This window comes from Beauveria bassiana (assembly GCF_000280675.1).
Source record: "Beauveria bassiana ARSEF 2860 unplaced genomic scaffold BBA_S00006, whole genome shotgun sequence".
NCBI classification, from domain to species: Eukaryota; Fungi; Ascomycota; class Sordariomycetes; order Hypocreales; family Cordycipitaceae; genus Beauveria; species Beauveria bassiana.
The window spans coordinates 465149-478799 of NW_007930841.1; the positions used below are offsets into that span (position 1 = coordinate 465149).

The 13651-nt window shown below is 51.0% G+C and overlaps 5 protein-coding genes across 5 annotated transcripts; 1 reads left to right on the forward strand and 4 right to left on the reverse strand.

Annotated features, from left to right (window-relative positions):
• Positions 1-7: 7 nt before the first annotated feature.
• BBA_02890 (uncharacterized protein) lies at positions 8-703 on the reverse strand (the record flags this gene model as incomplete). The annotated part of the gene is made up of 1 exon (XM_008597987.1): positions 8-703. The coding sequence occupies one exon, from the start codon at positions 701-703 to the stop codon at positions 8-10; it is 696 nt and encodes a 231-aa protein (XP_008596209.1).
• A 1146-nt stretch (positions 704-1849) lies between these two features.
• BBA_02891 (isoleucyl-tRNA synthetase, cytoplasmic) lies at positions 1850-5304 on the reverse strand (the record flags this gene model as incomplete). The annotated part of the gene is made up of 4 exons (XM_008597988.1): positions 1850-2970; positions 3041-4604; positions 4665-4802; positions 4873-5304. 4 exons carry the CDS (start codon positions 5302-5304, stop codon positions 1850-1852), a joined length of 3255 nt encoding a protein of 1084 aa, XP_008596210.1.
• Positions 5305-6290: 986 nt separating this feature from the next.
• Positions 6291-6539, reverse strand: BBA_02892 (uncharacterized protein; the record flags this gene model as incomplete). Its single annotated transcript, XM_008597989.1, has 1 exon — positions 6291-6539. One exon carries the CDS (start codon positions 6537-6539, stop codon positions 6291-6293), a length of 249 nt encoding a protein of 82 aa, XP_008596211.1.
• Positions 6540-7189: 650 nt separating this feature from the next.
• Positions 7190-8800, reverse strand: BBA_02893 (Ser/Thr protein phosphatase family protein; the record flags this gene model as incomplete). Its single annotated transcript, XM_008597990.1, has 3 exons — positions 7190-8086; positions 8142-8378; positions 8441-8800. 3 exons carry the CDS (start codon positions 8798-8800, stop codon positions 7190-7192), a joined length of 1494 nt encoding a protein of 497 aa, XP_008596212.1.
• A 2010-nt stretch (positions 8801-10810) lies between these two features.
• Positions 10811-12980, forward strand: BBA_02894 (FGGY-family pentulose kinase; the record flags this gene model as incomplete). The annotated part of the gene is made up of 5 exons (XM_008597991.1): positions 10811-10845; positions 10917-10932; positions 11045-11170; positions 11224-11793; positions 11904-12980. The coding sequence occupies 5 exons, from the start codon at positions 10811-10813 to the stop codon at positions 12978-12980; spliced, it is 1824 nt and encodes a 607-aa protein (XP_008596213.1).
• Positions 12981-13651: the final 671 nt, after the last annotated feature.

Genomic DNA, 13651 nt, shown 5'->3' on the forward strand with positions numbered 1-13651 from the left:
CTCGCGGTTAGCAATAGAATGAATACTCCATGGAGCAAAGTGTCACGTTTGCTCCTGGCTCAAGTTGGAAACAAAACACAACGGCGCAAGTGTCATTGTTGTGGTTTAGATTGGCAGCGTCTGCATGGACACGAATCTTGTTGGGGGAACATAAGCTGGAAAGTTGATGCGGGCGTCGGCGCTCACCCTCTTCATATACTTCCTTCCTCCCCTTCACCGTGGTATCGCCTCCAAGAAAGTCCTTGAATCGATCCACGTCATGGTCCTGCACCCCAGGATGCACCGTCATGACGCAGCCACCAAATCTTTCGCAAAAAATTTGCCCCGGTGCACCAGCTGCCACTGCAGACCCAAAGTCTTCAGGAAGCCGCGCGTGAGCCATGGTTACCTCGACGTGTCCATTGATTACAAGCTTAAGCTCTGCCACCACCTGACGTAGCTGCTTGCCATCATACTCTGCCCAGTTCTTCACGGCTGGCATTCGCGCCACACAAATGCCATACTCGCCGGTGATCATCACGCCTGCGCGGGCCCATGATACTTTGATTCGTGGGCCATCTGTCTCCTCCGGCTCTGCTTGCATGCCCTTCGCTTCAGCCTGCCGGCGCAGTGACAAGGTTACAGCCGCGCTACGTTGTGAAGCTCGAGAAGAGCCTCCGCGGCGGCAGGACGGTTTGCGCCTCTGAGATTTTCCAAGACCCATGCTTACACAGAATCAGAGGCAAGAGACTAGAGGACAAGCAAAAAGAAATTCAAAAGGTAAAGCGTGAAAGCTTATGACGCGTTTGCTCGGCGCGTCCGGTTTGCGCAGTGAAACGCATCATCGCAAGATCGCGTCATCTACTGTATCATGGTCTTGAGTAAGTCTGACGCAATCACGGTGCCGAGCAGACCAATTTATTCCCAAGGATGCATGGAACTCTTCGCGAGCGGATGCTCATGCGGCCGAGCACCGTCCCGCCCTGTAGTCTCCGTGCCTGGCAAGAAACACTCCGGACGACGTGCAGAGCAGCCGTGCATCCCAGCGCCAAGAAACACTCCTGATAATCTTGCTGTGTTGTCAAATACAGTGTTCTATCCATTGGTGCATGCTGCATCATGGTCTACTACGGCAAGCCCGCCCAGGGCTGCTCCAACTGTCGTTAACGCAAGATTAAAGTAAGCTCGCCATGCGCATGCACGGAAAAGATGATGTAAACTCAGTCACTGGATAGTGCGATTAAGCCAAGCCCGATTGCGGCCAATGCACAAAGACACAGCTGCAATCGACCTCATGTTCCGCGACCAAAACGACCGTGTCATTGCCAAAGCCACCTCATGCCGAAAGCAACCCGATGCGAGAAGAAACTCGCCCATAGTCTCTTAGTCTCCGCTCTGCACGCCTACCACGAGCTTGTGTCGCTTACTTCGAAATCAGCGACGTCTATATGGATAGGGGCCATGAAATCCGCACCCGCATTGCGCACCTCGACAATTACTAGCAGTCGCACATGCTTCGTCTGGATTTTCTTTCTCAAATTTAGATGGGAAACATTTCAACTGGCTACAAGCGGTCTAATTCTTCGTATTATCTATTCTGCTCTTCTCTTCTACGAGATTGTCCGGCTGCCTTGCGTTGACGATGAGGGCCTGCAAACATGAGGCTGAGGTCGATGATACATGAGAGTTCGCTGAGTTAGTCTGACCTCAAAATCGAGACATGGTGCTTCCAACAGTGCTTTTCTAGCTATTTCAGAGCGGGCGTGCCGATATCTGCCAGCATCAGGTATCCAACATTTGTGTGACTATCATGTAGTACCAAAGCCATTTACTAATCCCCCCCCGTGACGACCACGAACTCGCCTTTGCTCTATAGAGCGGAGATTCTCAGCGAGAACAGGGAGTTTTGAATCTCCTGCACTTCCTCAATGATCGATTCGCAAACATTACTATCAGCATCTGCTCCAGCATCCTCTGCAGAGCCTCTGTCATATCTCTCCAATTGCCGCCTCAACACCTTCTGCATATTACTTGCTTGGGTCAAAAAAGCATTCTCAATGCCAATGCCATCGGGATCGCTGAGGACGGCGTACTCGACTCTCACGTCGTCGGTAGGGTGCAAGCCGGCCTTCTTCCTGAGCTTCTGCACCCGGTTGACAATCTCGCGGCCGAGACGCTGGTCCTCCAGCTCCGGGTAGATTGTCTTGTCGAGAATGATGAGCGTGTCCCCGTCAACGCCAACTGCGGCGCTCTCTGATCCCGCTAGGTCCGGAGCAATACCCCGTTTGATGACGACATCCTCGACGGAAACCTCAACATCGTCAATCACCACCGATTTTTTCTCAATCAAGCGCTTGACTTCTGCACTTGATAGAGCTGCGAGGGCGGTTGCGAGTCGCTTGGCATTCTGGCGATGTTTCTTTCCAATCGTAGACCAATTCGCTGTGCAGCTATGCTGTACGCCATAGAGGCCTTCGTCGGAGCTGAGGGTCAGCGTGATGATCGATAGTTCCTCTTTGATGTAGTCGGCGAGTGAGGCAACGTCGTAGAGGTATTGCTGGTCAGGATGGAGAACTGTAAGGGTCATGAGAGGTTGCTTGAGGCTTATGGCTGGCTCTCGTTCGCGGCAAATGCGGCAAAGGTCAACAACCGTCCTCATACAAGCGAACCGACGCTCAACCACTTCATCAAATAGTTCTAGGCGAGGTTCTGGAAAACGCAGGAAATGAACAGAGCGGATGTCGCCAACAAGCAGGTCAGCTGGCATAAACTCTTGGAGGTGGAGCCACAACTTGTCAGTCAAGAAAGGTATAAAGGGAGCAAAGCTGCGTGCGACAGTATAAAGCACGTCAAACAACGTGTTTAAAGCAACCACTGTCTCCTCAGCTCCGCGGTCCCCCTTCAGTCGTTGGCGGTTGAGGCGTATGTACCAATTCGTGATCTTGTCAATGAGCTCAAGGACCCTTGGGACCACGTTGTAAAGGCGGTAGCCTGGAAGTCGATTAGCATGCTATACCCCATACCGCTTCCAGTCAATAGTCATGTGGAGGAATTAACTAACCAGCCATCTGGTCGCTGAGCTCCTTCAAAAAGGACTGACAGGTAGCCAGGATCCACCTATCCACGACATTCCCGGAGGACGCAACCTTTGCCGGGGCAAATTTGAACTCGATCCCCTCGACTTTGCGCAGCAATCGGACTTGGTCCCAAAAGAATATATAGCTATTCCAGAGGGGTAGGAGGGTTCTCTGAACCATCTCTTTGACGCCAGACTCCTTGAAATTGAAATGCTCTCCCCGTACCACCGGGGAATTGATGAGATAAAGTCGGAGTGCGTCGCAGCCATAGCGGCTCATGATGATGTCTGGGTCTGGGTAGTTTTTGAGACGCTTTGCCATCTTTTTTCCATCTTCGGCAAGGACCATACCGTTTACAACACAGTTCTTAAACGGGCAGGTACCAAAGAGGTGAACTCCCAAGACAAGAAGAGTGTAGAACCAACCTCTTGTTTGATCGAGGCCTTCTCCAATGAAGTCGGCTGGAAAGCGTTTTTCGAATGCTTCCTTATTCTCAAAGGGATAATGCTGAGAGGCATAGGGCATACTTCCTGACTCGAACCAGCAGTCAAAAACCTCTTCAACACGGTGGAGAATGCCCTTTCCCTGCTTGCTAGGGATGGTGATGTGGTCAATGTTGTGTCTATGGAGGTCATTGATCTCGCCTTCGTAGCCACTCAGCTGCTTCAATTCTTCAATGCTGCCGACGGCGATGACTTCTTCATAGTCGTCGCTCACCCATAGAGGCAACGGGGTACCCCAGTAGCGATTTCGGGACACGGCCCAGTCTCGAGCACCGCCGATCCAGTTCGCAAACCGTCGTTCCTTGACAACGGATGGCACCCAGTGAGTTTTTTCGACCTCTTCTAGCATCTGGGACGTGATAGGCGGAACCTTGATGAACCACGAAGAGATGGCGCGATAGATGAGTGGAGTGTCTGACCTGGGACACAAGGGGTAGCTGTGGGTGATGGTCGAGTTTACAATAAGTCTCCCCCGCCCTTGAAGATATTTGATGATGTGCTTATCAGCATCTTTCACGTGTTGCCCGGCAAAATCTGAGACCTCTGAGGTAAAGCACCCGTTGTCGTCAACAGGGTTGGGGGGTAACCGTTCGGCCGAAATGATGCCATTTTTCATGGCGGCAGTGAAGTCCTCCTCGCCAAAAGCTGGCGCTTGATGGACTATTCCCACACCGCTAGTTGCTGTAACGTAACTATCGTTGTAAACGCGGAAGCCATTCTGCCTGAACTGATCGTAGTAATAGGGGAAGAGAGGCTCGTATCTCCAACCTAGTAGGTCTGATCCCTTGTACCGGGCAACGACCTTGTACTTTTCTTTTTCTGGCTTCTTATACAGCGTTCCTATCAATGACTCCAGCAGTATGTAATTCATGCCCGTCTTCTCGTCGGAGATCTTGACGTACTCGAAATCGGGGTTCGCCGCTAAATTTGTATGGGCCGGGAGGGTCCACGGAGTGGTTGTCCATGCTAGTAAGCAAGTTTTGGGGTCATCGAGGAGGGGGAAAGTGACCACAACGGCTGGATCTTGTACCATTTTGTAGTTTTCCTGAGGCGAGCATTGTGAGTAATTTGCGACACAAGGGAATACTGTCCACGCAAAACTTACCTGAGCCTCGTTGTTGCTGAGTGGAGTGGTGAGGACAGTCGAATAAGGCATTACCTTGTAGCCCCGGTATACGACGCCTTTGTCGTGGAGTTGTTTGAAAACCCACCAACAGCTCTCCATGAAGTTCAAATCCATAGTCTGATTTGCCCAGAATCTCAGAGATTAGCCACCGAGAAGACTCAAAGAGAGCGAGGAAGTCGTGACTCACCTTGTAATCATTGTCAAAGTCAACCCAGCGCCCCAGCCTCTCAATCATCGTCCTCCACTCGGCTGCGTATCGCATCACAATATTTCTGCATTCTTCGTTGTACTTGGCAAGGCCAAAGGCCAGAATTTCCTGCTTCCCTTTGATGCCGAACGCCTTGTCGATTTCGTACTCAATTGGGACACCGTGGGTATCCCAGCCAAATCGACGCTCAACCAGGTATCCCTTCATCGCCCAGTATCTAGGAATGACATCCTTGATGGTGGAGGTCAGAATGTGGCCGTAGTGAGGAAGCCCAGTCGCAAAAGGCGGACCATCATAGAAGGTATACGGCGGATTGTCTTTGTTCAGCTCTAGCTGAATCTTAAAAGCGTCGATTGCACGCCATCTTGCGAGGACAATCTCCTCTTCCTTGGAGAAGTTCATGGCAGCCATGCCGAGGACGCGGGACGTCTCCAGAGAGGCAGAACGGGAATTGTGTGAATGGTACTGTGTTGGTGACTCACGTACAAACGGCGTCGGGTGAGGGGGCGCTTGTTTTGGCAAGGCTCAAAAGTCAGACTTGTGTAAAAGAGCAGGGGTCCTGCTCACGTGGGGGCGAGCTCGGGGCAAACATCGGGCAAATCAGCTCCATCAGTATGTCTACATATATGCATCACTACATAGGTGGTGCTAGATTCCCGTAGAGCCCGACGGACAAGAGAATCTTGGCAAATCTTTCTTGGAAGAGATATATCGGCTAGCAAAACCCACCCGAAAGATCGTTGGAGACCCCAGTCGACAGATGCATAATTGAAGACTCCCCCGCCTTCCTATTCTAGTAGTCTAATAGTCTACCGACTCGTACCAGTACAGGGGTAGGGGCCCAGCACCCCCTAACTTTAAACCAGCCTTCGCTCCGCAGGCACCGCATTACCGCAAAAAACCTTTAATTTTGTGCCCCATGCCAAAGCCAACGCCGAGGAAAGCCAAGGCTACAGTGGCATTAATTAGTGAACTCCTCAGCTCCATATAACCAGACCCAACCGACGATACATCCCCTTCCATTAATAGAATACCTAATAATGTGACATTCTTCTTTACTGAAGAGTAAAGATTTCTTGGCAGGGGTCTTGCCTCCAGCTTGACTTACAGCAGCTATCTAGCAAGTGACACGGCTTTACACCGTGACACCTGCCATGTCCCACTGAGCATTTATTCGAGCCCAGATTGCAATTCGAGGTGAGAAATTACGGAGAAATATATGTGATATCCCAAATTTTCGTCTTGAATTGAATATAATTAGATAACGTTATACACGAATGTAAAGCCGCGCATTCGACCCCCAGATGTACCTTGCACCACCCACGCAATATCTTTCCAATCCATATTTTCTGACTGTTCGTTGTGTTTTAGACAGGCTGACTCTTTAGAGACCATATTTAGAGACGAGACTTGGCACCGCCGAGACCGAGGCCGCCGATGATGTTGCTAGCCGGGGCATCCCCCTGCCCGTTGCCGGAGCCACCCAGACCGGGAATGAGGCTCTCAACGCTGTCAAGGAGAGGACCGACGCCCTTGATAATCCCAGAATGGCCGCCAAGAAGGGGCAGATCGCGCTTTTCGGTGGGGGCAGCGGCGACGCTCGTCACGAGGGTGGCCACGATGGCGGCAATGGTGTTGGCTTTCATTTTGTGAATTGGTTTGCTGATTGAATATGATAATGGAAGGAGGCTTTCGTTGTTGTATTCGAACAATGAGATGTTGGAGCAAAGACTGGAACAATGTTGTGGCAATTCTTGTGATACAAGCGCCGCTCATTGTTCTTATAGTCGGCTAGGCGTTGGCGATCTGAGACACCATATTGACGCCATTGACAGCTTTGCACCTCGATTTGTAGAGCGCCGCAACTGCCGTCGCTTTGCGCATCATCTCCTGACAATGGTGCGATGCCATTGTGTATGTTCAAGGGAGATTACTCCAAGACGTTTCCATGTCGCGATTTTAGTGCCTTTAGGCGAATGGCGTCCCCTGGTGCCGATCACATCACCCCCACGAATGTCTGCCTTGCAATTGCAGGCCAATCAGGTCGCAATTAAGCTTGGTGTTAATTTAAGTCCCAATTAGCGTAGAAGTCTCCATACAAGTGAGCTAGCGTCTAGAATCTCGCTTAGAAAAGTTGACAAGTCAGTACTTTGCTCATCACTTACACGCCAGCGTGGCCGAGGCAGCATCTGCTGCTTGGAAAGCTACAAAAGTTGAAGCAGAACCAACGTATTAGAAGCCGACTAATTCTTGGATACATTCATAACTTAGTTCTCAATGGCCCAGGATGTCCACCTTAATGAGGGCTAATCACGGAGCAGATCCAGGCACCTCCGCTGCTCACCGCGCAAATTCGACCACCGCTGCTCCGCCAGGTGCCGATGCCGAGGTACGCACCATGCACGGTGTGGTATGTTCCAACCAGAGGCTGCGTCAGGATCTTTCCACATCCCTTTAGCACCAGGTCATAGTTGTGCTGCAGAACCTTGCGCTGTGCCACATAGCTCGCACCCGCAGGATTCAGCTTGGGACTCTGCAGGTCTCGCAGCGCAGCCTGCCACTGGTCGGCGCCAAGGTCCTCGCCAAACACGATCCCCGCTCCCTTGCCTCCACGGATAGGCTTGAGCAAATATTCATCCTTCAGGCTCGGATTGGCCTGAGACTGGCGGAGCAAATCCCCCATGTACGCCGAGCCGGGTAGGGCCGTGTCGGCGATTCCCTTGGCAAGCGCCTGCGCCTGATCCACTGTCAGTACGCCACGACGCACCATGGGCAACAGCTCCTGCTGGATGATGCCAAGCATGCGTTTGTCGTGCACGAGTAGAATTGTGCGCATGTCGTTGAAGCAGCGCAGGCTGATGTGATGCATCATCTCCGCATCTAGAGCGGCGAGCTCGCGCTGATGAAGCTCCAGCCCAACTTGGTGGATCTCTTCCACCACCTCTCCGCTTTGTGTTTTCAACATTGATGTACTTGTGGTAGGAAATTTGACCAAGCAGCAGAGCAGGGTGCGATTTGGGTCATCGGGGTCCGGAACCAGTCTCAAATCACTAGGAGTGATCAGGCGCGGAGTCATACCGAGACGAAACTGAACAGCATGGATAAACATGCCAATGTCGATTCCTTTCTCTTCGCCTTTCAAGAGATGAAGCGGTCGATCGTGTCGGAAAAGTCGAAGAAGTCCGTTGAAAAACTGTTTTGCTGTTAGTGTGCCAGTCAAAAGAGAAGAGCGCGCGTAGTGATTATACCTCTGCTCCGTCTGCGGCACCGACCAGTCCCGACCTTTGCATTCCCATTGAGTCGAGCGCTGTCTGCCCGTAGCTAGCATGCATGAACCCATTGAAACAAAAGCGGGCATTTATCTCTGTTAGACGAAAGTTTTCGTAACCCTTGTCATCCTCAACAAGAAAGTCTGGTCTCCAGGACCCGAGAGTTGCTGCCGAGTAAGGTGCGAGGTTACCCTGTGCGACTTGCGAATCCATCCACTGCAATATGTCAGAATCTTTACCATGCTCGAATTATACCGGATAAGTCCATAATCCCGTACCTGCAACAACTTCTCTTCCTCTTCGAGAAGTGGCATTCTCTCTGGGAATCTTGCATCTCGATCTGCGAACCATCTTCTGACAATATCTACGATAGCAACCGTGATCGACTCATGAAACAGGATCAATTGCTTATGGTGGTGCTGGTACATGAGGATCGGCCGCGGGCAGCCATATGTGTACGATGTACCGCCTGGCCAGATGTCTCCAGGGCATCTTTTGAGCAGAATAGACTCCTGTGCCGCATGTTCACCTGCATAAACAGTTTTTGGTGTATCGTGTGTTGGGTTGATGGCCAAGTGGCCAAGTGCGCCTCGACCAAGATGCACTTGCTGCATGCGAAGTGGAATTGGGCCTGGCATTATAACAGATTGCCAATGGGCTTTTCCTTGGCTTAATTAACCGAGAGATGATGGGATTGAAGATGAGTGTCACGACGGCCCATGCTATGGACATGAAGCTTTTATACTGGCATGACAATACTTGATAGCGACATTTTCGCCGGCTGCCCCGTTGTCTGCAGGTCTTAGCCAAGGCTAGCTGAATTGCCTGAGGGAATTGCGGCTGCAAGGTAGAGGCTTGTTCTGGCCTATGCACATATGATGAAATATGCGTTCTTCTATCCAGCATGAATACAGGAGTGGGACGTGCTGGTATTTACGCCAGCCACATGCTGCGAAGGTCAACAACTTACACCAATCGCAGGGATAGTCTGGTGAAAATCCAGCAATTACTTGCAGATTTCTGATTCGCTCGAAAAACAGCTCTTGTAAATCATTGACGAGTTGATGTTTAAAGTACGTCGGCAGGGTGCTTGACAAGCATATCGCTGGGCAGCTCTACACAAATGTCTCGGGACAATGGGTGCGTGCAGTATCTTCATTTGCGTCTTCAGCCGCGCATCCTCGAGATTGACAGAAAGTTCCACAGCCTTGAGAGTAGAAAACCGTTTTGGCCGCTTCTCGCCGCCGCTCGGCAGATCTGCTGATATATTGTATGACCCTCGGCACCAGAGAGACTGGCATCGGGCTGCGGATTGCAAAGCATATGCGAGATCGATACATTTTCTTTTCCTACTTTCGTTAGTTATATTGCCATCTGTTCAAGCCGTTAGATTCACAGCTCTGGCACAATACCACTGGGGTTGCAAGACGCAATCGTAATTGATGACTGCAGGAGAAACGGCAGCAGCAGCATCTGCTGGACTTGGGCTTTGACATACGACACATAGCACACAAGCACCACTGTTCTTTCAGCGCAGCGCGGAACGAACGTACTGATATTGACGAATCGTTTTTGTCTCAGTTCAATGTGCCTCGTTATATCCGTACAGGCATTCAGCGCAGAACTAGCGTAGCCACGAACGTTTTTGTCTCAGTTATTAATGTGCCTCTTTATATACGGATGCCATCCGTACTGTGAAGATTCAATCCGTTCAAAAGCTTAAGCATCCTTTCATCCGCGGGACAAGCAATAAGTTACCCGGTCAGATTTGAATATGCAAGAAACAGAAATAGCTCGCCAGTGCGGTACTGACATATTTCACACCTTGATTCTTTGCTCACCTCACGCTCTCATTCAGTTTTGCTCTTCATTGCCAAGGATTTTTTTTCCATTGCTTCTACTTGAGTAGCTAGTATATGATACTTAATACACGTGGCACGTGTAGATGCTAGAATCGTTTTTTCCCGTTACCACTGTCGGGGTAATGCTGCGGGGCGTGTTGAAGCACTCTTCACTGCCGAAGAAGAAAGAAGCCAACTCGGCCACATGCGCATTTTGCCACTTGAAAACTTGTAACCGAGAGCCAATGAAACTCGGTTCAGATTTGAAATGACTGCCAAATTCTTAGTCAACTCAAAAAAATCATCCCAGCGACTGGTGAATGTTGCCCGAGCAAGACGGAAAACTGGAGGTGCCCCAGCATTGAGCTCATAGCGGGGAAGATACAGCGGAGAAGCCAGCGATGCCGGGCCCAACAGCGCTGTAAACGACGGAAAATGCCCTGAATCTATCCATCTCGGTCGCCGTCGCCGAGCTCCCCGGCCACTGGCCATTTGCTGGCCGCCGGACTATCGTCATTTACAGTGGCAACTTCCATCTCGCCCCGTTTCTTCGTCTGCCAACTTCTACTTATTCTATGCACACGCCCCTAGTTCCCCGCCATCCCCTCCCCCTCAGTATCTCCCGTGGTCCCCGAACCTTCATTTTCCCTCGTAATTTTCTCGACAATCCGACAAGTATCACACTTACAAACGCGCTCGGTCAATTGCTTCTCTCTCTCGATTAGCGACCTATTGGTAATCAATTTATCAGCCCGGAGAGCTTAATCGACTGGTTTTTATTCAGCGAATTGCTCCAAAGCTGCCGCCATGTACGCCTACAATAAGCCTATCAACCCAATGGAGTATGTACTGCGACCATTCATCCTCACGTTTGTCCAGCCAATATGGAAACTGACCGAGAATCTCACAACAGACCTCTAGCGGAGCTGGTAAGACGCCCTCATAGAGCTGCCCCTCTGGCGTGCCGCCATTTGGCGCCGCTGTCAAAAACCCCAAAGCTCTCAGTGGAAGCGCGGCGCAAGACTGATCATGACACACCAGGACCATTACATTGGTATCGATGTTGGCACAGGCTCCGCCCGCGCCTGCATCATTGACGAATCTGGCGACATCAAAGCCCTCGCTGCACAGGACATTAAGTTGTGGCAGCCTCAGACTGGCTACTACGTACGTCGCATAGACTCAAGCTAGGCTCTGTGGACTAATGATATGGTGCACAGGAACAATCTACGACAGACATTTGGCAGTGCATATGCGAATGTGTTCGCAGGGTAGTCGGCGAATCCCAAGTCGACCCCAACTCCATTAAAGGCATTGGCTTTGACGCCACTTGCTCTTTGGCCGTCTTCTCGACCGACACCGACGAACCGATTGCCGTTACCGGCCCTGACTTCCAAAACGACGGCAATGACCGCAATGTCATTCTGTGGCTCGACCACCGACCTGTCGAGGAAACCGAGCTCATCAACAATACAGGCCACAACCTCCTCAGATACGTCGGAGGCAAAATGAGCATCGAAATGGAAATTCCCAAGATTCTCTGGCTCAAAAATAATATGCCCCCAGAGCTTTTCGCCCGATCCAAGTTCTACGATCTCGGAGATGCCCTCACTCATATCGCTACGGGAAATGAGAGTCGCAGCTTTTGCAGCACCGTCTGCAAGCAGGGTTTTGTCCCAGTTGGTGTAGATGGCAGTGTCAAGGGCTGGCAGGAAGACTTTTATGACACGATTGGTCTGAGTGATTTGGTTGAAGACAATTTTAAACGCATGGGAGGCGTCGATAAGGTGGTGAGCCACTCTCTTCTTCCATCATATTGATTTTCGTCTTTGCTCCAACTGAGCCCAAATTCACTCGAGTTTAATGATCTGGGCCAGAAGCTAACTATGTCAATTTCCAGAACGGAAGATACGCCAGTGCTGGTGAATGTGTTGGCACCCTGAGCAGGCAGTCTGCCTCTCAGTTGGGCCTTCCCCAAGGCATCGCCGTCGGCAGTGGTGTCATTGATGCTTACGCTGGCTGGATTGGAACTGTTGGCGCCAAGGTTGAACTCGGCGATGACGAGCTCAACGCCAATGTCCCCGACAACGACCTTGCTCAGGCGTTTACTCGCCTGGCTGCTGTGGCTGGTACTTCGACTTGCCATCTTGCTATGTCCAAGAACCCGGTTTTTGTTCCAGGCGTCTGGGGTCCCTACCGTGATGTACTCCTACCAGAGTTCTGGATGGCTGAGGGTGGCCAGTCCGCGACCGGCGAGCTGCTTCGACACATGCTGGATATCCACCCCGCCTTCAACGCGACGCAGGCGCTGGCTAAAGCCGAGGATAAACACATTTACGATTGGCTCAACGCCCACCTCGAATACATGGCCGAGAAGGACAATGCACCCGCCGTGTCATACCTCGGCCGCCACCACTTCTTCTATGGTGATCTGTGGGGCAACCGTTCTCCCATCGCAGATCCTACTATGAAGGGTGTTATGATTGGACTTGACAGTGACAAGAGCACCGACAATATGGCTCTCTGGTACTATGCTACCATGGAGTTTATCGCTTTCCAGACGCGCCAAATTATTGAGCAGATGAACAAGTCTGGTCACGAAATCTCGTCAATTTTCATGTCGGGCTCACAGTGCCAGAACCCGATTCTGATGAACCTGATGGCTACTGTCTGCAGAATGCCAATTCTGATCCCTCGCTATGTTCACGCCGCCGTCGTGCACGGTGCTGCCATGCTGGGTGCCAAGGCTGCTAGCCACAACGAAGAAGGTCGCGACCCTGAGTCGCTCTGGAGCATCATGGATCGCATGAGCAAGCGCGGTCGTCTGGTTGAGCCGGGTACCGATGCCGGCGAGCTGGCAATGCTCGACGCCAAATACGAAGTCTATCTCGAGATGTGCAACAGTCAGCAAGCGTACCGCAAAAAGGTGGACGCCGCTACTTTAAAGTGGAAGAAGGAGTTTGGCGGCGACGCATGATTGAATCCGATATGGGAAAGGCGCATTCTGATATAGACAAAACAAATAATTATGATATAGAGTGGTACGGATTTTACTGATGGGGACAGTATGCACCAGCATCCTATTCGATACGAGAAACCATGACGAAACAGAAAATAGAGGCTTGGACACATCTACTACGAACGCGCATATTTGAAGTGTTTCTCTTACCCTCTTCATGTTTTTCAATCATCTACATTTTCTATCTATCACTTTCTTCTTGCAATCGGCTTCTTGCTCTGTCACCCGCTTGCCCGGGTTATCAAAGTGAGCCAGGATTTCTGCCTGCCGGATCAGTCCACGGTGTGCCTGTCGCCATCTTCTAAACATGGCCTACCATATACACTTTTAGAAATGACAAAGAATAATCACACTTATCGTAAATAAAGGCGCATAAGACATATTGTAGCGATGCTCATGAACTTATTGTTTCTACGGCCCCACATGCGCTCTGCCAACCCTTATGATTGGTCTAAGCTTCCCGTGCCTGGCCAGCAACCAACCGCCAAAAATCTAGCAACCACGCAAAAAGTAGCAACGCAACATCAACGCGACGGCACATCCAGCCTCCACCATCAACACTTTACTTTGGGCGCACAATAGCATCAATTCATTGCTCACGAACTCAGAGAGCTTTGTGATTCTTCTCT